General features: G+C 38.0%; 1 protein-coding gene across 1 annotated transcript in view; it reads left to right on the top strand.

The window, feature by feature from the left end:
• Window positions 1-25,820, top strand: part of LARS (leucyl-tRNA synthetase) — a 33,853-nt gene extending 8,033 nt beyond the window's left edge. Inside the window, exons 8-33 of the mRNA XM_010286489.1 lie at window positions 341-453; window positions 860-923; window positions 1,464-1,531; window positions 1,881-2,106; window positions 3,227-3,314; window positions 3,418-3,494; window positions 4,169-4,222; window positions 5,230-5,370; window positions 6,042-6,119; window positions 7,002-7,087; window positions 7,179-7,244; window positions 7,333-7,415; window positions 8,072-8,210; window positions 10,339-10,551; window positions 12,653-12,710; window positions 13,638-13,701; window positions 14,294-14,477; window positions 14,767-14,857; window positions 15,698-15,838; window positions 16,398-16,538; window positions 16,633-16,743; window positions 17,887-17,997; window positions 20,153-20,257; window positions 21,816-21,911; window positions 22,904-23,036; window positions 25,563-25,820. Of these exons, the coding sequence (XP_010284791.1) occupies window positions 341-453; window positions 860-923; window positions 1,464-1,531; window positions 1,881-2,106; window positions 3,227-3,314; window positions 3,418-3,494; window positions 4,169-4,222; window positions 5,230-5,370; window positions 6,042-6,119; window positions 7,002-7,087; window positions 7,179-7,244; window positions 7,333-7,415; window positions 8,072-8,210; window positions 10,339-10,551; window positions 12,653-12,710; window positions 13,638-13,701; window positions 14,294-14,477; window positions 14,767-14,857; window positions 15,698-15,838; window positions 16,398-16,538; window positions 16,633-16,743; window positions 17,887-17,997; window positions 20,153-20,257; window positions 21,816-21,911; window positions 22,904-23,036; window positions 25,563-25,768 (2,937 nt within the window). The 3' untranslated portion in view covers window positions 25,769-25,820. The remainder of the gene's footprint in view (window positions 1-340; window positions 454-859; window positions 924-1,463; window positions 1,532-1,880; window positions 2,107-3,226; window positions 3,315-3,417; window positions 3,495-4,168; window positions 4,223-5,229; window positions 5,371-6,041; window positions 6,120-7,001; window positions 7,088-7,178; window positions 7,245-7,332; window positions 7,416-8,071; window positions 8,211-10,338; window positions 10,552-12,652; window positions 12,711-13,637; window positions 13,702-14,293; window positions 14,478-14,766; window positions 14,858-15,697; window positions 15,839-16,397; window positions 16,539-16,632; window positions 16,744-17,886; window positions 17,998-20,152; window positions 20,258-21,815; window positions 21,912-22,903; window positions 23,037-25,562) is intronic.
• Window positions 25,821-27,113: the final 1,293 nt, after the last annotated feature.

Genomic DNA, 27,113 nt, shown 5'->3' with positions numbered 1-27,113 from the left:
TGCTGACAACAGATTTTTTAAAAAAGGTAGAGATTACGAAACAAGGTAGTGCTGAAATTTAGCGGGAGCAATTGGTTAAAACTACTACAAAATATATAAAATTACAGTCAGCAGACAAGGCCTTGAGTCTTTGACATCTCATCTCTGAAAGACCATGCACATACAGACTGCATAGTTATGTTTTTAAACATGCACCTTTTGTGTGATATGGACTTGCATTATCTTTTTGGAGAAAAACTTCTTTTTATTTTTAAAATACCAGCTTTGCTTTTGTGAGGTTCCTTGAATTTCTTTATTGTATTTACATATAAAATACAATATGTATTTTATGCATTTCCAGGTGGATTGGAGGCGTTCTTTTGTTACTACAGATGTTAATCCTTATTATGACTCCTTTGTACGATGGCAATTTCTTACGTTAAAGGAAAGAAATAAGATTAAGTTTGGGAAACGGTAAGCCTGCCACTCAACTCTTGAGTTTATTGTGAATATGGATAAGCTCAACTTTACCAAAAATGGAACTCTAGACAAGTCTCTAGAATGTGCTTATAACACATTAAACTCAAGTTCTTTCATTTCAAATGTTCTACTAGACACAGTAGTCTATTTATTGTGCTAGCAAAGTGTGTGAGATTGTGTTCCTGTTTTAGTTTTTCCATGGATACCAACTCAAAGCAAAATAGGGCCAATACTGAAAACTCTTGCAAAAACTGAGCGTTGACGTTGGTGGAAACAGATTGATGCAAAGTTTGAAAATACTATTAAGTGGTCTCTTTTTCATAAAGATCTTTATTTTTATTTTTCCCCTCTTGGTCTACATATTTTATTTACTACTAAATGAAAATATAATTTTTTCTAGATACACAATTTATTCTCCAAAAGATGGACAGCCTTGTATGGATCATGACAGGCAAACAGGAGAGGTATTATTTTTAATTGACATTTTAATGTGTTGCTTATGATCTTAAATACCGAATGGGAAAATAAATTGTATTTTGGAGCAAAATCTATTTTGTATGTACAGAGTTATCAGTTCTGACTTGTCAGTACATGTGAAAATTGAATGAACTCCTCTATTGAGAATATTTGTCTTGAACTGTGGATAGTATTTTCCATTGTAGCTGTTTTCTGTGATTATTTGGCAATTTGTGCCAGCAGCACAACTGCATGATATCATTACCTGTATGTTGAAGCAAAGCACATAAGCTGTTATTAACTTATATGTTGCTGAGATAGTGGCTGTGACGAGTAAATTTTTGGACATAGGAATAAAGTATAACCTCTCTCTCCAGTCTGCATTTTAGTAAACAGCCATTTATATCGATGGAAATATGATTTACTTTGAAGAAAGCATAGTAACTTAAATAGCCTTTAGGTTAGGTTGCTACAGAATAGAATCTATTTTCTTTACTGCTTGAGTCAATGTACTATATTGATTGCTGCATTGTTTACGTGAATTGTAGGGTGTTGGGCCTCAAGAATATACGCTAATAAAAATGAAGGTGTTGGATCCTTATCCTGCCAAATTAAGGTAGGTCTTGAATTCGTAATGGCAAATAGATTCTATCTTATGGCCAGAAGTGACCATTAGATTAGACAGTCTGTTTTGCCTAATGCAGAATTTAATTTCACCCTGTTATTTCTGTCACTTCAAAGACTTGGTCTCTGTTTTGAGCTGCTATACTCAGTAGTCTGTGTGGAACTCAAATTGGAGTTAAAAAAAAAAAAAAAGGAAATTAAAAACCCACAAAAAACTTAATGACCCCACTTTTGTCCTGTAGGAAACATTTCTTATAAGTTCATACTAGCTTAAAAGCATATTCTGTATTGCCCTGAATGTTTTTATTTTGGTGTCTTATAAAATACTTTTCTCCCCCCAGTGGCCTAAAAGGAAAAAATATCTTCTTGGTGGCTGCTACACTGAGACCAGAGACCATGTTTGGACAGACTAACTGCTGGGTTCGCCCAGATATGAAGTACATCGGCTTTGAAACTGCGAATGGGGATATTTTTATCTGTACCCAAAGAGCTGCCAGGAACATGTCCTACCAGGGCTTTACAAAAGATAATGGAGTCGTACCTGTTGTCAAGGAGCTGATGGGAGAAGTAAGCATCTTGCAGCTTGCTGGTCAGGCTTATCTGTTCCTGTGAAGCTTATACTTACAAAGGTGATGGTAGAATTCTACTTATAAAGAAAATATAGGAACTATTAAAAAAATTTTGGAGTGTTTAGTGACTAAAAAAGCAAGCAGAAGACAGCTTTCTTGGCAGTTGAGCTACACATACTTCTGGGAGATTAACCTGATGCACTTACCTGTGGACAAATGCATTACTGTTGCCTTAGTGTTACTTGATGAATGAATGGTTTTAAATAACATTTTTCTGCATGCATGGAAGAGTGATGGCTTCTCTACAAGGGATAGAAAGGGATGGAAAAAAGTGGTAGCTAGAAAAAAGTGGTAGATAGAAAGGGATGGAAAAAAAGGCTTTTTGTTGATGCTGAAAGTTCCAGTACATCTTTTTGAATTAAGCTTTCTTAGCTTAGTAGTTGAATGTTAGTGGGTTTGATATTTATTATCCTTAACTTCTGTGCTTTGAATAAGTGTAGTTAGTGGTATCTTCATGCTGTTTACATCACTTGATCTCCATTCACTAAAACCTGACACTGTCTTTCTTGATCCTGCTTTGCAGGATGAAGTAGAAAATACGGTTTTTGTTTCTTTGTTAGTAGACTTGTGGATTCAAGCAAATTAGAGAGGTAGAAGACACCTGCAACATCTAGACTGCCTCCTGTCAATGCATAAATGGTCTTGACAATGTGCTTTTCCTGCCTTTTGTTTAGTCTAGCTTTTGACACTGGCTTCCGAATTCATTCCTGTCTTGATGCTGGTATGCTTCAGATATTTGGAGGCAAACTGTGCTCCTGCTTACTATCTTTTTCCAACTCCACACTTAAGTAGTTTTGCTGTCTCCAAATTACTTTGTCTGTATTATCTGGTATTTGACTTTTCTACCAGTAAATAGTCCATATACTGTCCCAAGTGGTACAAGCATGCTTTTCATATTACTTCCTCCTTGTCTAACTATTTATATATATTTTTTTTAATTATTTGTTTGTAATATGTAGGGAATGGCAGCAAATTTGAAGAATGTCAGCCATGAGAGCTTACTCAGCTAGGCTGAAAAAGTGCTACTTACTGTAATGATATTCCTTTGTCCTGCATAGGAGATTCTTGGTGCTGCACTTTCCGCACCTCTCACCACCTACAAAGTTATATATGCTCTTCCCATGCTCACGATCAAGGAAGATAAAGGTAACTTTACAGTAGCATCTTGCCAAAGCCTGTTTGATGCACGCTGTGCATTCAGTATGTGTTGACTAATCTTTTTATCTGTTGTATCTCTTTCTTTGTCAAGGAACTGGAGTGGTAACAAGTGTTCCCTCTGATTCTCCAGATGACATTGCAGCCCTGAGAGATTTGAAAAAAAAACAGGTCAGTCTGTTAACTGAATTGCTTCTGTTCCTGTTTTTTTTCCATAGCGTGGAGGATCAGAAGCGGATATCCAATGGGTAAAATGAAACTTCCTTTAATTGGAGTTTTGCCATCTGTAACTAGAAATTGAAGTAGTTAAAATAAATGAAGTTAAAACCAGCTGGGCTGTGGCAGATTTTTTTACTCTCAGTCTTCAAGAAGAGTTTTGGACAAGAATCGTGTAACTTCTGCCGCACATTAAGGTGTAGAAGAGTACCAGTGAAACTGAAATAAATTCCTGTTGTGGAAATGACTTCCACAGATGAGATTAAGATCTCTATGAATTTCAAATGAGACTTAAGTAGCTGTTGCTATTACCGTTTCAAGAGTACATCAGTGTCTAAACAGCTATCCCTGGCTATTGAATTTTTGTCCCACTCATTTTCAGGGTAGAGTGATAGTGGGATTTTTTCCCCCCTCTTAAAAATGTTGACAATTATTACAAAGAATCACCTGGAAATGAGATGAGGATTAAACTCAGGTGTGAGAAATGGTGAGAAGGCAGGGAATTGGCTTTGTCTGCTTTATAACAAAATATTATGTACAAGAAAGACCCTGTGAATAGATGAAAACCTTTAAATCTAGAAGATTTTTCTTCTAACCATCCTGCTTTTTTTTTCTTCTAACTTTCAAAGGCTTTGAGGGTGAAATATGGCATCAGAGATGAAATGGTCCTGCCATTTGAACCGGTAAGTATGGTTACCAAATGTGTCCATCTGCAGTACATGTGACTTCGTATTCACTGATGAGAAATGGGCCAAGAACTGTGCCTGCCTTTTCCAGAACATGTGTTTAATGTCATCCTCAGCTGAAAGAGCTGAAAAGTTTGAAGTTTTCATGTGCTGCTATAGTTGTAATATTTGGTCTGTTAGGGGTTGCAACCAAGATTTATATTCTATGCTATACCTCAGAGATGAGCAAAGTATTGATTTTTGTGGGAATTACTATTTAGGAGAATGGACTGCATCATTATATTGATGACCTGTTGGTTGATTAAAACTTACAGCCTTAATGGCCAGTTCATTATTGTATCTGTTCTTTAGCTGCAAACAGCTAAAGTCCCTTACTGTTAATGCAGACTGATGGCTGAATCCATTTTTGTCAGAAAACATAGGTTACAAGTAAAGCCACCCCAATATTCTACATTACCCTTGCTTCCACTCGCTAGCTTCAGTACTGGTACAGCTTGGTACTGGTGTCATGTCAGGAAATAAAACTGGGTTATTGCTTGTAGGAGGGCAGATCAGGAGTCATGCTGGGGATTGCTAGGAATTTTTGATTTGATGAGTAGAATTGCACTAATACTTTGTAAGTCCTATGTAACTTGATCAGTAATAGATGCTGCAAATTTACACACAGAGTAGCACAATACAGTAGACGTTTGACATTAGCCCTAGCACCTGCTTCTGCTGCCTTTAGGGTTCTTTGTTTAATATAGCTTTTGGCCAAGATATCACACAGCACAAATGCTTTCAGGTCAGTAATAACAAGTACCTTTTTCCCCTTTGTAATCTCTGGTTCAACCTCCCATGTCAGCTTTGGGACTGCAAACCAAGCAAAATATACTTGTTTCTGTTTCGTTCAGTGTGTCACTTCTAGTGAAGCTTGTGAAATACAGGAGACAAATCTTTGTGTGGATTTTATTACACTGAGATAATTTGAACTGAATGTCTGACACTGTTTTGTTAATTCTCAGGTGCCCATCATTGAAATCCCAGGCTATGGCAACCTCTGTGCTCCATCAGTCTGTGATGAGCTCAAAATCCAGAGCCAGAATGACAGAGAGAAACTTGCTGAGGCCAAGGAGAGAGTGTACCTGAAAGGATTTTATGAGGGAGTAAGTAATAAAAGATTTTGATATGTGCTTTTGGTGAGTTTGATTAGGAGGAAGGAAAAAAGTGTGTAAAGATAAAGAATAATTAAAAAAGACGACTACAGAAAAGAAGGAGATTTTTTTTGTCTTTTTTCCCCCAGACCACTTCTCTTTAGACTTCTCCTGCAGTCAGGTTCTGCAGTTGGAGGAGTTATGTAGAACTGAAGAAAGAGAATGGAGGGATGTGTGACTGCAAACTGAGACTTATAATCTGGTTTCGTAGCAAGTAATCACATTCTGGGAATTTGATCAATTTTGTTACAAGTATTGATTTGGAAACTGATATGAAGAGAGCAATGTGGTGGTGTATGGTGTGGTTTTTCCTTTTTTTTTTTAAATCTCCTGTCTTTACTTGTGCTTACTATGACGGATTCCTCAGCTGTTTTCTTGTAAGCTGGCAACAATTTTTATTTCTGACAAGCTGTGTTTGATTGCCTGTGTTCATGCTGACATGTATACAAATGCATTTTGGGTAAAGATGACCATCTGTTTAATGAAAAAGAAACCTGTATACCTATTTTTTGCATGTCAAATATTGCATTAACTACTATTTCTTTATGTTGATCTAAATAGCTATTTTACCTATTTCTTGTAAATTTTTTTAAAAAATAACTCCTATGACCCATCTTTTACAGGTAATGTTGGTGGATGGATTCAAAGGACAAAGAGTTCAAGATGTCAAGAAACTTATTCAGAAGATGATGGTGGATAATGTATGTGATAGTATGCACACACCTTCTTTTAAATTATGCATTTTGTCTTTTTCACAGTAGCCAAGTTGGTGAAGAAACCTTTCTGGTTCTGCAGTCCTCTTAGTGGTGCTTTGGATAGCTACAAAGTATGAAATAACTGATAAAGGAGTGACCTGTGTTCTTGGACTAAGTGGGATGAACAGCTTAATTAGAGACCTTTTACTCACACCATCCCATCACCTTGTCTAGGAAATATTTTGATGGTTTGATACAGTTGGGAAGATAGTGAATGTGTAGGACCTGAATTGTCAATCTTTTTCAAGCTTTCAAGATATCTGAGGGATGTAGACACCCCATTTCTGGGGTTCATCATGCAGAGAAGGAAGAGTAGTAAATGAAAAATTATAATGTCTCTCTAATAAAATGTTCCTGATGAGGACTGGAAGTGTGAGAGGCAATATTTCCTTGTTGTTGCAGCATTGTTATGTTCAGGTTATAGTATAACACTTCATTCTGCATCAGAATATGTGGTTTGTGAGGGTAGAATTAAAGCTCAACATTATATTTTTCTTTAACCCCCTCCTCCCCCAGGTTTTTGTAGTAGCTATTTTACTCAGTAGGGACATAGTCAATAAGTACTACTTTGTGCTTCTGTCCTCCTTTTCGTCATGCATGGAGACATTCTTTACAAAATTATGTGAACTGATAACCTCAGAGAAGTACACAGTCAAGCATTGCCCTCATTACTGATACTGAGGTAGAGAGCCAGTGCAGTGATAAAAGCCATGCAATAAATACTGTAAAACAGATTAAAATGGAGAGGATGCTTTTTAGTAAGATGTGAGGAGTTTCCAGACTGCTAAGTACTGAAATCTTAGCTTTTATTGCCCTTTCAACTCTTAGGATGAAGCCATGATTTATATGGAACCTGAGAAACAAGTTATATCGAGGTCTGCTGATGAATGTGTTGTGGCCCTTTGTGATCAGTGGTAAGTGAAGTAAAGCTGTAGTTATAAGGTACTGACGAATAATATCCTACTTGTGGATTGCTATATTAGAATAAACTTTTCCTTACTGTAGGTATTTAGATTATGGTGAAGTGAACTGGAAGAAACAGGCATCAGAGTGCTTGAAACATCTTGAGACGTAAGTTATAAAATTGAGTGATTGTTTGCTGCTGGTGGTCATTCAAGAGGACTGAGAGGAGTAATTAGTAATAGCTTATTTCTTACAGGTTTTGTGAAGAGACTAGGAGAAATTTTGAAGCTACTTTAGGCTGGCTACAAGAGCATGCATGCTCCAGGACATATGGCTTAGGTAGGCAAAACACTCCTTTTCTCACTCAGTGCTTCATGAGGACGGTACACAGCACTTCATTTGGAAGGCTTAAGTGCTATCTAGAATCCAAAATGGTATAGGTAAGTGTAGAACAGATTTATCTAACTTACATCTTGACCCAGCATCCTAGAGAAGGCACTCTTTCTTGAAAACACTCGTGGCCAGAGATAACTTTATTTTTGCATTACTACAGTGATTCCTTGCAGCATCTCTGTAGCTCTTTGCCTGGGCCGTTGATTTGGAAGGGACCTCAGAAGGAGGAACTAATACCATTTTTTTTGAGTGTTTTCCTTAAATTCTGACTGTCCTTCATCTTATGTAGCCTGTGACATGGGACAACTGTTGTAACTGCTTTATAATACACAGCAAACCATTATGAGCTGAAATTTGTTTGACAGTTGTGCTAAGAAGCTGACTACAAAAATAGCAAATACTTTAATAAAATTTTCAAATGCATAAGTTGAATTTTTTAAAAAAGGATTTTTAAAAGCATAAGCATCAGTACTTGCATATATATGTGTGTATATATACACATTCCACTGAAAGTCATAAACTGCATGTGTATGCTTCAGTACCATGCTTGTTAGTAGGGATGATACTGACTGTATCTGATAGCTGGCTTCCACCTTCTCTAGGTACCCGGTTACCTTGGGATGAGCAGTGGCTGATAGAGTCTCTCTCCGACTCAACTATCTACATGGCCTATTACACAGTGGCTCATCTGTTACAGGGAGGTAACCTGAGGGGCCAAGGAGAATCTCCTCTAGGCATCAGGTAAGGAGAGTGGATCATTAAGTTTTCATGTTTAATTTGCTGTACTTATCTCCTGAGTTGTTCTTGACAAAGACTTGCCAAGCAGGCTGATTCTTTGCTTTTGTGTTTAAAAAGCATTGTTGTTAAAACTTAACCTGCTGTTAGCTAAATTACAGCAAATCTGCAGAAGGGGAATAAGGAAAGAGAAAGGAGTACGGTGGCCAGAGAGAGGGGAGGAATATCCCTGAAAGCAGAACTGTGTGTAGAGTAAATAAGTTTTTAATACTTGTTTGACTTGCTTTGAAATGGTCCTTGCCAGGTGTTTTTCAGTGATTGGTTTCAGTGGCTGCTGAAGTGTCTCTGCTTATTGAGACTGCTTTGCAACTATAAAAAATTTTATGCTTCAGTGTACAAAGTGGGCAAGATTAGCACTTAGTTTTCATCACTCTATTAAAAATTGGTAACTTCCTTAGAAGCTCAGAACCATCTTTTACCCACAACTCATATGTGGAAACCTTCAAAGTAAAAGGAAGAAGGCATTTGTACCAAAATACCTCCTAAGACTGCTCTGTGCCCTCTTGGTTGGAGTGGTTGTGAACTTTCAGTGATAGAGATCAGAGGGTTGAGAAAGTACAACTCACCTGGAATTGAAAAAACCGCTGCCAGTCTTGCCTGTTGAATCTTATGCTCTAATTCTGCATGTTTTATGAACTCTTTTCTGGAGTAGTTTACACATTGGAACTGGAACTTACCTTATTCAATGCTTGTAACTATTCTGAAAACCATTTCCAAAGTGAAGGTTCTTACAAACAGAAATAGTTCTGAAAGACTTGACAAGGTTTTAAACCTCTCTAATTATAGAGAAGCTACCAACATACTAGTTATGTTTGGAAACAAACTTTGAAGTGAGCATCCTGACTACTGAATTATAGATTTGATGTAATTAAGTATATACAATTAGAGTGTACTCTTACGCGAGTAGATAACATCTTTCTCATAGTGTTAGCAAGCACTTTTTACTAAGACTTGCTCTGTGGGGTAAAGTAAAAGGGGATTTATGGTGCGTCCTGTCAGCCACTGTTTGGTTACAGCAATCTTTGGCACCAAACATAGAAGCTAAGTCACAGCATACAACAGTAATTCAAAGCATAGAACAATAACTACCAGATCTAAACCAGCAAACTGGTGCATGTAAGGCTTTAATTCTAGAGTAGTGGTATCAACCATCATTTGAACTAGCTGTTTGATATGTACTGGAGGTACTTTGGATCCAGAACACTTTTCCTCTCTGCATAATACAGGCCAAAGCACCTTAGTAGATGCTAATAAATAGTAAACTGATTTGAAATGATATAATCTGAAATGTGTGCAGGTAGTATCTGGTGGACTCCAGTGAAATTCTAAGGAGGTGGGAATAAAAGTCTCTGTAGAAACAAAAAGGATATTTTTTAAAATGCAGGCCAGCGGCTGCAGAACTGTGGGTCTAAGTTGCATCTCGTCAGTGTTTTCATTCAAAATTGTGGATCCTACCTCTAGTAATTGGTAAAATGTGTCTTACAGTAAATGTTAATTTTGAAAAGATTAATTCCATTCAAAGTGGGAAAAGACCACTAGTTTTCCCATGTAGGAGGCAACCTTGAATGGCACAGCAGTTGTCTTGTACTCCTGCTCTTTTTTACTTTCATGAAACACAGAAGGAATGGCTCTATGACCCAGTGCAAGGGAGAGCAGAGGAATTGAGGTGCTAGTAATAGGTTTTCAGTATTCAGTTAAGGTCACAAGTGGTGCTGGAGGTGGGAGAGGGTGGCATTTGGGAAAGAAATTATCACGTTTCTCAGACATTCAAGATTATGCTTTAATTATTAATTACTTTTTCTTTAAGGGACTCTTCATGCTTTATGGGGAAATATCAAAGGGCATTTTAAGCAGGGCACGGCTTGAGCAGTTTTGAGTTTTGATTTTGTTTCTGATGTGGGACTCACCTGATCTTAGAGAAAATACCTGTACACTCTTTGACCATGTTTGCTCTGCTTATCAAATGGAGTATGTTGTGAGAATGAATCAACAGTTACAAGCTGTCGTATTCAAAATGCTGTGGAGTTAAGAGGAACTTTTACTGCCATCCTAATATGGGACTAATTCTGTGCAGGGCACATCAAATGAGCAAAGAAGTTTGGGATTACATCTTCTTCAAGGCAGCTCCATTTCCTAAAACAGACATTCAAAAAGAAAAGTTGGACAAGCTAAAAGAGGAGTTTGAATTTTGGTATCCAGTGGATCTCAGAGTTTCTGGCAAAGATCTTGTTCCAAATCATCTGTCATACTACCTCTATAATCATGTGGCTATGTGGTCAGATCAAAGGTAAGTGTGGAGGTAATGCAAAACAGGCGTGCAGGAGATAAACCTGGAGAGTTTGTAGTTCTGGTGCATTTGCTAATGGCTTTTTTTGACTATACAACATTCAGAATCGGGTTGAAAATGTATTCTTTCATATTGCAGCTTGCTTGTTACAGTTGTCTATAGTAAGAGTTACTGAAATTGAAGGCTTGTAACCATTATTTCCCTGCTTTTTCTAGAATCCCTTAAAGATTTTAAGATGCAAGTTTCTTACTTACAAATCCTAAAACATCCTTTAAAGCAAAACTGAAATCTAACTGCATAATAGGACTTCTGGTTGACTTGCTGAAATCGTGTTTGTTCTAAACACTGGGATTCTAGCATGTAGCATAATTGACTTGGCAGTTTCAATCAGCTCTAGAGCAAACCTAGTGATTTATATGTCCTAACTAAACAGTACCTTGGCTCAGTGCTTCTTTAGAGGATATGTGTAAAAACATACTGAAACATCATTGGTGTATTTTTTGGGTTTTTTCCTCCTTTGGGAGTGGAGAGAATACTAAGTAGCAGTACCTAGAGATAAATCCAAATGCAGCTGATGTTGGAATTGTAGTGTTTGATTCTGTTTTTTATTTATTTTAGCTATCTGTGGAGGCAAGGAATGCGCAGTTAGGTAAACACATGAGAAACCAAATGTGTAAAAGTGGAGAACAAATTCTAACTTTAGCTTTCATTGGACTGTTTTATAAAAGTCAAACGGCTTCTGCAAATATCTTCTCCTTTGTATTTTCCAGTATGGAATCATACTCCTGCACTGGGATTATAAGTAATTTTATTATTAAGTTTTCTTAATTACTTCTTAAGGATCTTTAAAACAATGTGTACATATTCCCATGGACTATGCAGTACAGGCTGAGAATCTTCTATCACATGGTGCTTTTAGAATGATATCGTTCTGTGCATTGAGATACTACGTTTGCATTCCCTTGAACCTCTATTTAAGAGTTGTATTAAACTGTAGATAGGAGAAGCTGTTTTCTCATGTGTAGTAAAGATGGTCATGGGGAATTTGATGTCTGCTTCCTCCATTGGTAGAGATATGTGGGACTTAGCTCTATCAAGTGCTGTTGGGCAATGCCAGTCACTGGCCTTTACATTAAATCACATAGAATCATTAAGGTTGGAAAAGACCTTTAAGATCATCAAGTCCAACCATCAACCCCGTACCACCATGCCCACTAAAATCATTGTTTATCTTTTTTTAAATCAGTGGGCTAAAAAAGCCCCACAAAGTTGTAACTGCAGAAATTTGAAAAGAACTCGAGGTTTAACAAATAGAAGAGTTCAGTGATATGGAGTGGTCTGGATCAGTCAGGAAAAGGGGCACAAGCAAACTGTATGTTTTAATAAGACAAGTCATCAAGCCACTCAGTCTTGGCCTGAAAACTCCTGATTATATTTAGGTGATGGAACTTTGGAAACAATTCCATTATGAACATAGGTACTAATCAGCTGAATGAATTTGTGGCCGATGTTAGGATCAAAATGACCTTCAGTGAATAAATGTGAATTTCAGTTTGGAGAAATTGGGCTACTTCCCAGTGACACCAGTACAACAAATTTAAGGTAGATTTTTCTAGCAAGAAGTTTTATGATCGATATTGGATGTTGTAATGAAAGAAATTACTGAGCTAAACAGAAATTAGCACACTTAGTAATTCCTTGATTATTCCAGAAGTTGGACTGGTTTTCCGGATTGTGTGAAACTTCATTTATTTCACAATGGAAGAGACTATTCTGATTACATAAAGCTAGAAATATAAAGTAAAAAAGGTGTATGAATGGCAATGTAGCTGAATGGTAGGAGGTGGAGTAAATGAAGTATAATTGCAGGTGCAGTGCTCCCTGCTTCACATTTCAGCAATGATAATCCCTAACCCTTGTACTGTAGTTCTTTCCATCTGCAAAGACACTCCTTCATTTTTTTTTTTTTTAAGACATCCCCTAGGTATTTTTTTGAAGATTCCACTTAAAGTATTCATCTCAAACTGGAGCATAAAATGTTTGGTTTTTTTTTTAAGAGAAAATGTATTTACCAAATGCTTTGTATCTTCTCTTCAAACAGAGAAAAATGGCCAGTAGGTGTGAGAGCAAACGGACATCTCCTTCTCAATTCTGAAAAGGTATAGTGAGGTTTTATGTATGAAATTGCTTTTGTGGTTGTCAAAATAGGCACTTGCCAGCCAGAGTGGAAAAATCCTTCTCAGAATTTAAGAGGAGGAAATAGTGAAAATTCTAGTTTCATTACTGGTGCCCTCCAGTTTTTCATTCATTGGAGATAAATGAAATTGCCTTTCCTCCAATTCTGTCTAACACTTTGCTTAAGTTAGCTCTTGTATAGCTTCACCAGTTTAGTAAAGATTTCAGTGCATTTCTGTTAAGTTTTAGGGTAATATAGAATGTAGAATGACTTTTTTTTTTGGACTAAATTTTAGCTTTGTTAAGCATTGGAATAGGTGCAGTGAGAGGAATAAGTTTGTGCCAATAACTTGTTAATGTATGCAAGTGCTGAAATTGAATTAAATTCCATTTCAGAAGTGCCTGAGCCTAGGAATTAGGCTTTGGAGACTGTCCAGTATGAAGCACCCCCCCCAAGCCCCTCTCCGCCCCCAGTCCTTCTTGAAAAATCAATGCAGAATAAGCTGAAAACATCAGTTTTGAAGTAGTATTTAGGTTTAATTTAGGTGATTTCTGGAATTAAATTTTGGTACCAGTTGTCCCGTTTTTCAAAGCCTGACAAAGTCTGGAGTGGAATGCAAATGATGCAGAAGGCAGCTACCACTTCCCTGCAGCTGTAGTGTGTATGAACCTTAGTAGTAACAACTTGTGCAAGTCTCAAGACAAGCTCAACATTCAGGAATTAAATGAGTGTTTGCGAAGTTTAGTCTGCTTTTACTGTGAGACCTAGTTCAGATTTACCAAATTGCTTTTGCTATGATTCATGAGAAAATACTTTCTCAATGGTTTGCCCAAACCCTTGTTGTGTCTGTCTGCTTATCCAACAACAGAGTGGATGTGTGAGAAAACAAAAACTCTTCTATTTCTTTCAGATGTCTAAATCTACAGGCAACTTTCTTACCCTAACTCAAGCTGTTGACAAGTTTTCTGCAGATGGTAAGTATGTTCTGACCTGCATCTGGTTTTTCAATTATGCCAAAATGACTAAAATTGTGCTTTGCTCTCAAAGGAGCAGTGGGTTGTTGGTGTAATGAATTGCAATAAATCTCCTGCTTACTACCTGTTCCTGAAGTCTATTTAGAAAATTGGGATGCATGTTAGCACAACACCTGTTTCTGCCAAGAACTGCTCCTGGTGCTGAGAACTCCTAGAGGGTGCCTGTTTCATTCTTCCACATTCACTTAAGAAATCAAAACTTAAAACACATGCTGTTGATGTACACTGTGTGTATACATGCATGCCCTTGTTCCTTCTTGCATGCTCTTGTTTTTTGGACAGTGATTGTACTAGGCTCCTGGTTCTTGGTGTTCAGTTTCCTTCCTAAGGAGGGCAGTGTACATCTCCTGGGGAAAGTGCATCTTTTGAGACATCTCTCTGTAGTTGGCCACGCAGTTTGTAAATTCACATTGCATTTTATTAACTCATAATGAAAAGTTAGTTGCAACTCATTTTGAGTCCCATGCCTCCTGCATCTATATCTACCAGCTAATTGCATGCCAGCCATGTTAGCTGATCCAGTTTCTTTCAGGCATGCGTTTAGCCTTGGCTGATGCTGGAGACACTGTTGAAGATGCCAACTTTGTGGAAGCCATGGCAGATGCTGGTATTCTTCGTCTCTACACATGGGTGGAGTGGGTAAAAGAGATGATCGCAAACAGAGACAGTCTAAGAAGTGGTCCTGCCAACACCTTCAATGACAGAGTCTTTGCCAGGTACTGTAAAAAGACTAATAATACAGTTCAGTCCATTTTTTTTCTTGCAGGGAGCATACTGTAAAAAGACTAATAATACAGTTCAGTCCATTTTTTTTCTTGCAGGGAGCATCTCTGTAGTTATTTTTTTTCCTACAAATTAATGAATTCCATAAAACAAAACACATTACAGAATAGCTTATGTGGTTGTGCTGCACTGGTGACATTGATAGTATTGTTTTACGCAGTGTTGCCATTATGTGGGGTAAACTATGCAATATTGATGTTTTCACTTCACTTCCCTCCCTAGTGAAATGAGTGCAGGCATAATGAAGACAGACCAAAATTATGACAAGATGATGTTCAAGGAAGCTCTGAAAACTGGCTTCTTTGAATTTCAGGTAGGGGGATGTCTTTTTAGGTGTAAGAAACTAACACTTGGGATTTGTTACTTTGTGGATTTCTTTTGATCCTGATGTCTCTGATCCTTAATTGTACAGCTGAATTGGAATCAGAATTGTGCCAAGAAACAAGAGTACTTTAATGGAATAAATCTGAAATTATAAAGGTCTGCTTGTGTCATTTTTACAAAGGTTCAGAGGAAGACAACTGTGATGCTGCAAATAGACCTGATATCTAATATGAGCAAAAAGCTGCTTTAAAAAAAAGACACTATTTAAAAAGAGCGTTTCCTTTCTTTAGCTGCTTTGTAATAAGGAACTCTTTATAAGAAATCCAGATGATACATCAACAAAATTGTTTGGAAGCAGAGCGCTTTTTGATATATTCCATAAACCTACCATGCCACTTCATCTAATGAATTACAGAGACTCCTTTATGTGGCTCCTTTATGATATGCAGGAATATGATTAAGTAGGCTGAATTGTATGTGTAATGGTAGATCATATTCACTGCCTTTTTCTTAGTACTTATTAGTATCTTTATGCAAGCTATTCAGGATGGTAGTACCTGATACATAGTTGTGGATATTTTTGTCTTTTATGTCTGTGCCAATAACCACTTTTTTAAAAGTACCATATTAACGCAAAAATCAAGTGGCCAACTGACAGATTCACACTCAGGTGCTTCAGGAAAATACCGTTCTTGTAATAATGCATCATTGAGTTCTAAGCTGCTTACATTCTAAAGGCATATTAGAGCAAAGAATTGTGTGTGTTTTCAATTGTCATGGAGAAACACTTAGGAGTGTGTTAATGATGGTTACATTGTTTCTGTTTCAGGCAGCAAAAGATAAATATCGTGAGCTGGCAATAGAAGGAATGCACAGAGAGTTGGTGTTTCAGTTTATTGAAGTTCAGACTGTGCTGTTGGCTCCTATCTGTCCCCACTTGTGTGAGCACATCTGGTCACTGCTGGGAAAGGTACGAATATTTCAGTTTTGTCACTTGATTCGGATCTAAGCTTTTACTGATTTTTAGTAAGGCTCGTGTCAGGCTTACGGATGTCTTTCATGTGCAAGTAGAAGAAACGTTTGTCTTGTAATATGAGGAGCGATAATAGCTTATTGTCTATAGGACAGTGAATATGCAGAGTTAGCCTGTTATTGTGATGATATATGCAACTTTAATACAAGACACTTTGGTTGTGTTCTCACAAAGAGGTGATCTAAAATTAACCCAGATAATACAATATTCCTACACTTACGCGTGTAACTTCGTTTTTTTTTAATTGCCTTGTGTTTGTAGATGAAGTTATGTAGCTATATGGCAGATCTAATTGTATGAATAGTCCTTAACACACTTGCAGATAAATGCTTGTTGGCTGTATTCTTAGTCCTTTACAACCTAGTTATATCTGGGTGCTCGCTGAGGTTCAGACTCTCTGAACTCCAGTTTCCAGTCAAGCTATAATGAGTTGAAAAACCATGAGATACTGATGTGTTTTCATCTCGGTGCATGTCACTTCTTCCTTTCTTCAAAGTCTGATTCCATCATGAGAGCTTCATGGCCAATAGCAGGTCCTGTGGATGAGGTATTAATTCGCTCCTCTCAGTACCTCATGGAAGCAGCTCATGACCTCCGACTCCGTCTCAAGAACTATATGGCACCTGTGAAAGGAAAGGTGAAGTGTACTAGGTCGTCTTTTTAAGTGAGTGTACTTGATAATTCTATATTGCTTCAGGACTCCTTCCTAGTTTTTTTCTTTGTTTCCTTAGAAAAGTACTAAAGAACCTTCCCAGAAGCCTTCTCACTGTACCATCTATGTGGCAAAGAACTACCCGCCTTGGCAGCACACCACCTTGTCAGTTCTGCGTGAGCACTATCAGGTGGCCATCCTTTCATGTTTCTTTGGGCTGCTTACCTGCTTTTTTGTGGGCTCTTTTTTAATATCTGTGAAAAGCTTATAAGCTGTAATTTGTTACCAAATAATGAACTATAAAGCAAGATAGTTTTAATTCTCTTTATGCTTTTACAACTGGCCAATAAATTTTGCTGCTTAATGAAAATATCCCAGGAATGTAATTGATTTGACAGTATGACCAGTATGACTGCATTGTTTTTTGGCAATCCGAGTAAAAAGTGGCCCATGTTCTGTTATTTTTTTCATTTGTAAGTGGATAGCTTTTAAAATATTATTCCCAAGTATATTTTTGAGGAAACACTGTTGACTGACAGATTAATGCTGCCTTACTATGCAACTGGGCTTAGAAGCATTGTTTTGGTCCTTGCAATAGGTCTATACTATTCAGTGATGTTACAAGAAATATGTTGAAATGGAATACATCAGTCATAAGTAGAAGAAATACAAGCTTTTCTGAAAGCAGAAAAATCTGTCCTTCTGACATGAGGAAACTGATGGGAGTGGCTTCTGGCATCTTAATGAACCATCCTTCTCACCTTAAACAAATCAGTATTGTAGCTGATAGATTAGAGAGTTGTGACTTTTCCAACTTGTGGTATTGAGATAAACTGATATTCCTCATGTGAAATTTTTTGGGGGGTATTAAACTTTGGGTATTCTATAGACTTTTTTCTGCATCAGTGTTAATCTGGTGTTTGACCTGATGCACTAAATAGGATTGTTGCAAATACCTAAATTCTGGATGCAAAACCCAAACAATTCAGGACACTAGTGCTTAAAAATGTGCTTGTGGTAAGGCTTGAATGTAGATTTAAAATGCATTCTGGTGGAAAATACATTAATACACTGTTACCGAAAAGAATAAAGAAAATGCAAAATAATACTGAGTTGCCTGCATGGCAGTAGTTATCTGGGGTTTTTTTGGTCAAGATTTTAAAATTTTACTTTTAAAATGTTTCAAAGGGATGAGAAAATTATTACATGTGGAATCAATGATGATGGCAAACATTGCTGGTATTTATGGGAAAGCATGAAGAGCGTATGATATTAAAGGGCAAGTTCTTTTAATGATACCTATACTTCTTAATGCATGTTCATCAATGTTTAGGTCAGTGGGGGTCAACTGCCAGATAATAAAGCAATTGCCAGTGAGCTTAACACCTTGCCAGAGCTGAAGAAGTATATGAAGAAGGTTATGCCTTTTGTTGCAATGATTAAGGTAAGTGTCAGTGGGACAGTTCTTGTATAGAAAAAGCTTTTGTGAATGAAACGTGTCAGACAAAGACAATGATAATCTGTAACTTTGTGCACGAGTATTGTTGTTTCCTTTATTTCATTCCTGGCTCTCCTACTAAGTTTTGACTTCAGTCTCTATCCTGACCCTTGCTTATTTGGGATCTTCATGTTTTTGATTGTAAACTTCTTTGGCATCACTGGAAGAAGGATACAATAAAAATGCCTCGACATGAATTGGACCAGGTGAGCTAAGGGTCTAGTTGAGGCTTTGTAGTTTGTGTATTTTGCAGGTTATATAATCTGTGCTTCAAATACAATTGGATTCCTCTACATTTCAAATGGATCATATTTGACTTTTCCAGTGTTTCATGCTGAAATGAGAATAAGGTGTTGCTCTGGAGACAAAAAATGCTTAACATTTGAGAGTTAAGAACAAGGCTAGAGATAACTGATTTTACTACATTTAAGGAAAGGGAAAAAAGGGACTGTTCTGATCCCTGAATGGAATTATGAATTTTGCGTATCGTTCTTATGTTTTTATCACTAATATTCTGATATATCATTACTATTTTCCCAGTCATGCAAGCTTATGAAAATCTTGGCTTGCATTTTTTTAAAGAAACTTTTTGTGCCTGCTTTTGCAGATAAAAATTCATTACAGCAACTACAAAGGTTCAAGAAGCAAAAAATTAGCAAAATTTTAAATAAAAAAGAGAGGGGGCAGAGTAGAATTTAAAACCATTTTGACTTCTACTTACGATCTGTAGAAGTTGAGAGGGATTAGTAATGGAAAAAAATCTTAATGAGTGTAAAAATATTACTCTTTCTCATTAAGCTTTAGCCTGATTTTTAAAATGCATGCAGTAATGTCTTCTACTTGTAAGCTTTTTTATATTTTATAAATGGATGTGCTCTTTTGCCCTCTCTCTAGGGTTATTCCAACTATTCATTTTCATGGTAGCTCAAAAGCCTTCAGGGGAACACAAAGCGACTATGAAGCTTCCTGTATAGGTGAAGTTTGTAAAGAGATGTAGGGGTGTGTTAGATCAACTGATGCAGTTGGAAGTGGTCAGACAAGCTTTCAGTCCAAGTGTGTTAGGTCCGAAACATCCCTGCTTTTTAACGTTGTTAGTCTGGCAATAGTTAGTGATCCTGGTGCATGCAGGGAATGGGTTGGCGTGCTGAGGCTTACCCAGTAATCGATCCTTTCACTTCTAAAGAGCAGTAAGCAATTTCACGTAAAGATGTAGAAACATCTGAGCTCAGACTGCCTGGATCAGTATGTTTTTCTCTGAAACCAATTATTCAGCAATTCCAGTGTACAAGGAGCATTTCTGCTTGTGCTTCCTATTTGTCAAAGGAGAGCTTAAATGTAGAAGAAACTTTGATTTACAAAGGAAAGCAATTCAGTGTTAACGTAGGGAATCTTTCACATTAAACTGACAAGGAAACCAGGAAACCACATCCATACAGTGTCTGACAGAGCTTCAAAGAAGACAGCTGGCTCAGCATATGAAAGCAAGAAAGGGACAGATTAAATTCCGAAGAGGGAGTTCTGTTTTAGTAAAAAAAAAAAAAAAAAATTTCTCGTGGTTTTTGTATTGCCTTTTAATACTTTGTCTTGTGACTGTTGCTGTTGGCTTTTTGGACTAATGAAGTTACTTTTATGTTAACATATAAAGTAGTTGTTATTTCCCTGCAGAGAACTTGTTTTACAACTGCTGTGAATGTGTCCAGTTGTTGTATGCTTGTCCTTTATTTTAAACTAGGTCATAACATGAATTTCCTGCTGTGAAATACCACTGAAATGCTGACTTATTTTGTGAATTCTCAACCTGCACATTAAGTAGGGATTATAAATAACTGTGAATGTCAAACACCTTTCAATTCTATATTAAAAATGTGTTCTAATTGCTCTTACTCCTCCCATCAGTGTCACTAACTCCCTGTAGAAGAAACCCTGTTACAAGAAAATTATTGCTCCTACATTAGCATGTTGTTCCAGCAGAGAGAGCTCATATTTAAAAGCCTGTTCTTTTCATGGCTAATGTAGATAGCTTGCCATTTTGAAGCATCATTTTGCTTGCAGGGTTTTAGAGGGTTTTAATCCTTTTGTTTGTTTGTTTCCCCTCTGCCAGGAAAATCTGGAGAAGAATGGTTCACGTGTTCTTGATTTGGAACTGGAATTTGATGAACGTGCAGTGCTTATGGAGAATATTGTCTATTTGACAAATTCCCTGGAGGTTGGTATATACTTGGTGTATTCATTAGTTGGTTTTAATAGGGATAGCTGGAGGACCAACCATTCCTAAGGCTCTAAGGCTGTTTATATTAACTTCTGGGTGTACATTGCTCGAGTAATTTTTTTTATCAACTTTCTGTATTTCAATCTAGTTGTTTAAATTAGTCAGATACAGGTTATAAATCTGCTGAATATAGGCATGAGACAGTGGTAGGTGTGTAGTATACAAACATATTCCCACAAAAGAGAAGTGGCTTTTTCTGCACTACTGGTTGCATTTGTGATAGTAAAGTCCAGTGACACTTCTTCTCTGAGCCAACCAGTAGCTTACATTTTTTCCGCTGAAGAAATGAGAAGGATATGTTTCAAGGCATTCCTAGCAAGAACGATCAGAGTCCTTAGCTTTGTATCCTTGGACTCTTGCAATGGCGAGGTAACTGTAGCAGATTACCCTCCCCTCTTCAAGGAGCAGGTTCTGGGCAGGGCTTTTGAAACTATGGTATTAAAACTATGGTATTGAAACTTTACTATGGTTTTAAAGCTATAGTAAAATGGATGCCAGTCTAGTAGCAGTGATGCTGCTTCATATGATAACCAGAATTTAGTTCAATAGGCAATATGTTAATGAAGGGACAGCTCAGGCAGGTTTCTGTCAAAAAAAAACCCAACTAAACAAGAAAAACAAAACCCAAAAACAAGCACAAAAGCACCTTTTTCAAGAATTTGAAAATACATATATATTGCAAAACTTAATTTTGTAACCTGTGCAGTATGAAATAAATGTGGTTTTATTGGACTTGCCCCGTATCAGAGCAAAGTCAAGAGCGAGCAACAACTTCTGTTTTAAAATAGTATCTGCAAAACTCACTGAACTGGGGGAGGGAGCAGTTAAACACTGGATCTGTTAAACAGTGGATCTTTCATGCAGGGGAATCTAGAGAAACTTGAACTGGGCTATGAAATCTCCTGAAGTTTAACAGGAACTGCCAAGTTCTGTACCAGGGCAGGATTACCACACATTTCTGTCTGAGCTGAAACTGGCCGGCCAGCCATCAGCTCTGCTACAAAGGACTTTGGGGTTACTGTGGGCTTGTCAAGATTAATGTAGATTTACTGCACGTGTGCTGTCGCTGCAAATGAGCCACACTGCATGTTGACCTACATTAGGAGGAGTTACCTACATAGGACACGACTTGATGAGTCAAGGGAAGTCATCCATCTCCACTCAGCTCTGCTGAGGCTGAATTCGGGGTGTGTGTCAGTGTTGTGCTCCCCTGTCATCCTTCCCCACTCTGCACCCCCAGTTTAAAAAGGCTTTGAGGACTTGAAGATGTTGAGCAGAGGACCATCAAGATGGTTGGGGGGAGGTGCCTTCCAAACAGTATGTTGTGATTTTGGGTGTGCTCTTGTTGCCTTATGTCAACACACATTTACTTTCCGCTTTACTATGCAAACAGCTGGTTTTATAGGCCTGGTAGCTCCTGTTGTTCCTCCAAAATTATTAAACGCCTGTTTATTTCTTCCCCCACCCCTTTTTCTTTTTTTTTTTTTTTTAACAGCTGGATCACATTGAAGTGAAGTTTGCGTCTGAGGCAGAAGATAAAATAAAAGAAGACTGCTGTCCTGGAAAACCGTTTTCCACATTCAGAACTGAGGTAAAACCAGAAATTCAGGTATTGGAAGGCTAAAAAGTTAATTTAAAAAAAAACACCCCACAAACCAAACAAAAGCAAATAGGCCATTTAAAAACTTTAATCAGACATGAACATTGGATTGTTTTGCCTTCTATCTAATACCCCTTCAAAACAAGAGACATCTTCTGAAGCAATTTTTTTTTTTTTTTTTTTTTTTATTCCTCTATATAGAGCCCTAAATGTGACACTGATTGTACCTTAGCTTTAAGGCTCTTCAGGTCAAATTAAATTGTGCTGACTGGAAGACTGTTAAAAACGGGTGACACGAGCATTAGCATATTCTTACATTTGTTTCTTTCAGCCATATGCCTCAACTAGTACTCTTTGGATAAGGTAGATTATATTCTAGTTAAAACATAGGCCAAAAATAGAGAATTGAGAAGGTCTTGTGCAAGTATGGCACCACTGTTATTTAGAAATTGTTGTGTTGCTTGGTATACTTGTTCTAAGGTATTACAAATTTCCATGTGAAACTTTGTATTACTTGTTTGCTGAATCCTAAAGTGTGTTTTAATACTTTCTGTGTTTATCTGTTAGTTTATAATGGTCTAATAAATAGCATTCAGTTGCATAAAAATAAAACCTTTCAAAAATATTGCTACAGCTGTGTCATGGAGTCTTGGAAGAATTAGTGAGGAATGTGTAAGATTAGTGAAACTGTGCAACAGTGGTATCATGTATGAATATTTCTAGCTCTAATACTTCTCAACAGTAAAAATTTGATTGATTTCCCTAAATACGTTCTAAAAGCTTGTGTATACTGTGGCTTATGTTTTGAAGAGTTGTGGGAGTGCTTGCATTCTGCCAGTGGCAGTCAGTGTTTCTAAATTAAGTTTATCCATCCAGAATATTTGTTGATAGATGATGTTTATTTGCTTTAGTTTCATGTTTCCTCTGAGGGTTGGATCATAGATACAGATTCTCCTTTAATGTTTGTGTTAACTTTCTTACAGCCCAGTGTGTCTGTATTTTTGGTAAACCCTCAACCATCAAATGGCCACTTCTCTACGAAAGTTGAAATCAGGCAAGGAGACAATAGAGAGACAGTGATCAGACGCTTAATGAAAATGGACAGAGGCATCAAAGGTAAAATAGTAGCACAGACATGGAACTATTACACGCTGATTAGATTAAAGTTTCCCGGAGAGAAGTGGAAACAAAGCTGCTGAAGTTTGTGCTGCTGTCATAGATGCTTTAGAAAGGAGCAAGTAGTTTTGTGTTTTAGTGAACAAAAAAAGAGATAATCTACAAATAGGCAGGCTTTTCTAATGGTTTTTCCTCATTAGCCTTTTGTTCTGCCAGTGGTACACCGAAACCCAGTTTCAGCCGGAGATGAATATGGATTGTATTTCACCTTGTGCTTTGAATTTCCAAGAAAAAGAGTTAGTCCCAGAGCTGGTTATAGGCAGCTTCTGCCACTTCTGTTTTGGAGTCCAGGGCTGTAAAAAAACTTACCAAATTTATTTTTCTGTTTAGCTTGAAGTGAATTAATTTAACAGTTGCTACATTTGAACTGGGACAGAAATTATTAGGAGCCATAGTGGGAAAACTATCTGTTCACTTAAAATTGGGATTACTGAAGAATTGCTCAATAGCCTATCAATTACCATTGTTTATGCCAAACTCAAACTAGCAACCTCTGCAGGAACCAGTTTAATACTCCTTTTGAATCCTCTGAGCTATTGCTTCCCTCTCTACTCTTGTATTCTTTATGCACTAATACTTTATCTCAGCAGTTATATGTTGAACTCTGCAGTGGTAAGAGACACAGTAAGTCATGGAAGAATTTCTTTTAGAGCACTCAGTCTATGGGCATTAGTGGATTCCAGTCTGAAAGCATTCATCACCTGTGAACCTGACTTTGCATTTAAGCTCCTGTGATGCTACCTATTCCATCCCCTGGTGTTAGCTGGTTGCCAGTAGTGGAGACCCAAGCGAGAGCAGCCAGGGAGCCACGACTTGCTGCCGTGTCACAGCGTCATCGCTGCTCGCTTAGCAGAAGTTGGTGCCTCGGTGGTGCAGCGATGGCTGTCATAAAGGTCTCTGGGCAGAGCTTGGGGGGTGCTGCTTTTGCTACGGCATGCCGAGTTCTGGAGTGGCTGGTGTACTGTGGTTTAGGAACCTGAATTACATCATGGAAAAAAAAAAATCCAACTCTATGGAGCTCCCTTTTTTTGGCAAAATAATTACTTTGCCTCCTCCTGCTTCTTTGCTTTCTAAATAGTTTTCTGCCTAGTGACTTTATTCAGGGCTTTTATGCTGCCCTGTAAATTCCTGAGGTGATGTGCTCTGACAAGACAGAAGAGGAGAGATGCTGTTCTCATCTTTGTCACTGTCTCACTGTGTGGCGTGTGGCTCTGAGAAAATCTCAGCCTCTCTTGGTTTTTTGCCTTGCTGGAGTTGGAATAAAAGCTGCCTGTTAGGAGTGCTGCAGTGGTCAGTTTAAATGTTTGTGGTATCTTGACAGTCTAAAGGTGGTCTTTGTAAGTAGTAGTATCTCAGAGTGGGTGCTTTTTCTCATTTTTTCTTGGAAATAAGCAATTATTTTTCTAGCCTACTTGTTGATAATTTTAGTATTCCTCACTTCTCTGCCTGCTTGGAAAGATATTTTAGGGAAACACAGAACAGCATGATAAGATTTCATGTTAGACGTTGCTGAAACAAGCATTCAGTTTCTGGCCAGTGTAATGAAAGAAAACAGCTTTCTTAAAGGAACAGCAGCTGTGTTTTTGTTGAAGAATGCAGGAATTCAGAATCAAACAGATCTGAAGCACTGTGAGCTGGGTATACAAGGAAAACGGGACCTCATCCAAAAGCTTGTGACAGCAGAGTAATTTTTTCTTTCTGTATCTTTCAACAGCTTGTGTTTATATTAATGTTTATGTGTAGAACAAAGACAACTACATACTGATGATGGTGAACACAGAGAGGGATATATGATAAAGTATGTAGCAAAATATAGGGAGGGAGAAATGCACTCTATACATAGTAAGGGTGTATGTGTATCTACTAGCCGCCTGCTAGGTGGATGTTTTGAAATAATCAGAAACAAGTGAGATTAAGCAGTGACTCTTTCTCACTCTCTGCCTTTTCCAAAAGGTGTCACTGTTCTGTTGGTGCACAAGGGCTAGAAGGTTGTACTTGGAGGAAGGCTTGGCTGAAAGATCCCAGGCTTCCTGAAGATTTTTCTTGGTCTGCTTAGCAGTCTTTTATTAATGTGCATTTTAATAGTGAATTGTATTTAAAACAACTCTCACCCTCCCCTTTCTCCCAGTGTCTGAAATTTCATTCCTCAGAAAATGATACCATAGCTGTTCAGTTACTCATAGCTGACCCAAAACCAGATAAGGCAACTTTAGTGCTTAGTGTGGTACTGGGAGTTGGTATTTCTGTGTGGTTTACCCCATTTCTGCTGGTAACTCGCTGTGTAACCACTGAACGACATCTTTGTAGCGGGTGTAAATCTTAACGTGAATGCTTCCTGAGATAATGTATTTCCTTGGAGCAGATATTTTAAAGTACCAAGTATTAAGTGGTGTTTTGATCAATTCAGTTGATGATACAGCTTGTGTGTAGATCCTGTAGCCTAACTAGCCAGTCTCTTTGCTGCAGATCTCTCTAAAGTGAAGCTGATGAGGTTTGATGATCCTGTGCTTGGGCCACGCCGTGTTCCAGTCCTTGGCAAAGAAGAAGCAGAGAAAACACCTATTCTGGAGCAAGCCATCTTCCACATTGATCTGGACGAGAAACATGTTCGCATTACTGAGAATGGCCTGACAATGGACATTGGAGACACAATTGTTTATCTAGTTCATTAAACTGGCACATACCTGGCTTGGTCCCTGGCAGTGAGAAAGTTCACAGAGTGACTTTGAAAGAACCTGTAATGAACAAAGATGAGAACTTGTTCTATTAAAAAAAAAAAAAAAGCCCACCCAAAACAACCCATCTTGCATGCAAGTTCACCCCTGTTCTTTTAAATGTGGATATAATAAAATTATTTTCCTCTGGCCCTTTGGCTTTTCTTGAAAAGAAACAGTTGACCTGAATGCTAACATGGTCAATCTTCCTTTTTAGCTGCGGCCAGTATTTTCAGAAGCAAACTGGAGTACCACACTCAGAATTCTAGTCCCTCCTAAATAGGCTAGGATCTGGGTAGAGAAGTTGGTCGTAAATCTCCTGTTAATAGAGGGGAAAAAGTTGCTTGCACACTTCTGTATTTTACTTTTCCATGACCCAGGTGACTGAACACCATTAGGGCACTCTTACACGGACTAGCAGTTCAGAAGTAAATGGATACTGAAGAACTCCTAAGCAAGTGTTCAGTATGAAAGTTCCCGTGCTTCTCAGCTCTTAAAACCAGAGCGCCTGTGGCAAACACTGTTGAAGACTGACTTTTCTTATTCTTTCATAAAACTATTAGTAAATCTGTTTTAAGGGGAAAGGTTAGGTGTTCTTTTTAGAGATTTTAAGTTTATGGTTTTTGGTAAATTCAGGACTATCACAGGCTGTTTTTTTCCCTTTTTGTGAGTCACGAATCAACACAGCTTCAGGATTTCTCTCTGCAAATTCATGAAGGTGGCTGGTGACAAACAGCATACTTTGTTCTGCACCGTTGCTCTTCGGCAGTTTCACAATTCTTGATACTCCATGTGGCTTAACATTTGAACTTCCTCTAATAATATGCTACGGTGTGGGAGGAAAGAGCAGCTCAAGAGCCCAAGGCTGCTGTACCGAGAGCACCAAACGCTGCTGCTGGGTGTGCCATTTTCTGCCCCTCCCTTTATTACTCCTTTGAAAAGGCAGGTTTTGTTTGTAGTTATACGGACACAATATGAGCTTTCTTTTGCTATTTGCTTCTCCCCAGTCCTGCTAAGCAAATACTCGTGTGGTTCTCCAAAAAGCTTTGCTTGTTGAGGAAAAAAAAGGTGATTCCGCAGTCTAAGGCGGTTCCTGGGTGCTGGGGATCAGCAGGTGGAAGGGTTGAGGCTGCTGCAGGGTCCTGGGGGAAAACTTTGCCAGCCAGATCCCGGGCGGGCATTTTAAGTTGCCAGACTACCCCTGGGCAAGGGGGGAATGTCTGTGGTGGGCAGAGGTGCCTGCTTGCTGGTTCGGGTGAGCTCGTCCCTTGGTGCGCTGGACTGGTGGGCAGCTGGCGGAGCC

This window comes from Phaethon lepturus, unplaced genomic scaffold, assembly GCF_000687285.1.
Source record: "Phaethon lepturus isolate BGI_N335 unplaced genomic scaffold, ASM68728v1 scaffold1060, whole genome shotgun sequence".
Taxonomy (NCBI): Eukaryota; Metazoa; Chordata; class Aves; order Phaethontiformes; family Phaethontidae; genus Phaethon; species Phaethon lepturus.
This window is presented reverse-complemented; position numbering and strand designations above follow the sequence as displayed.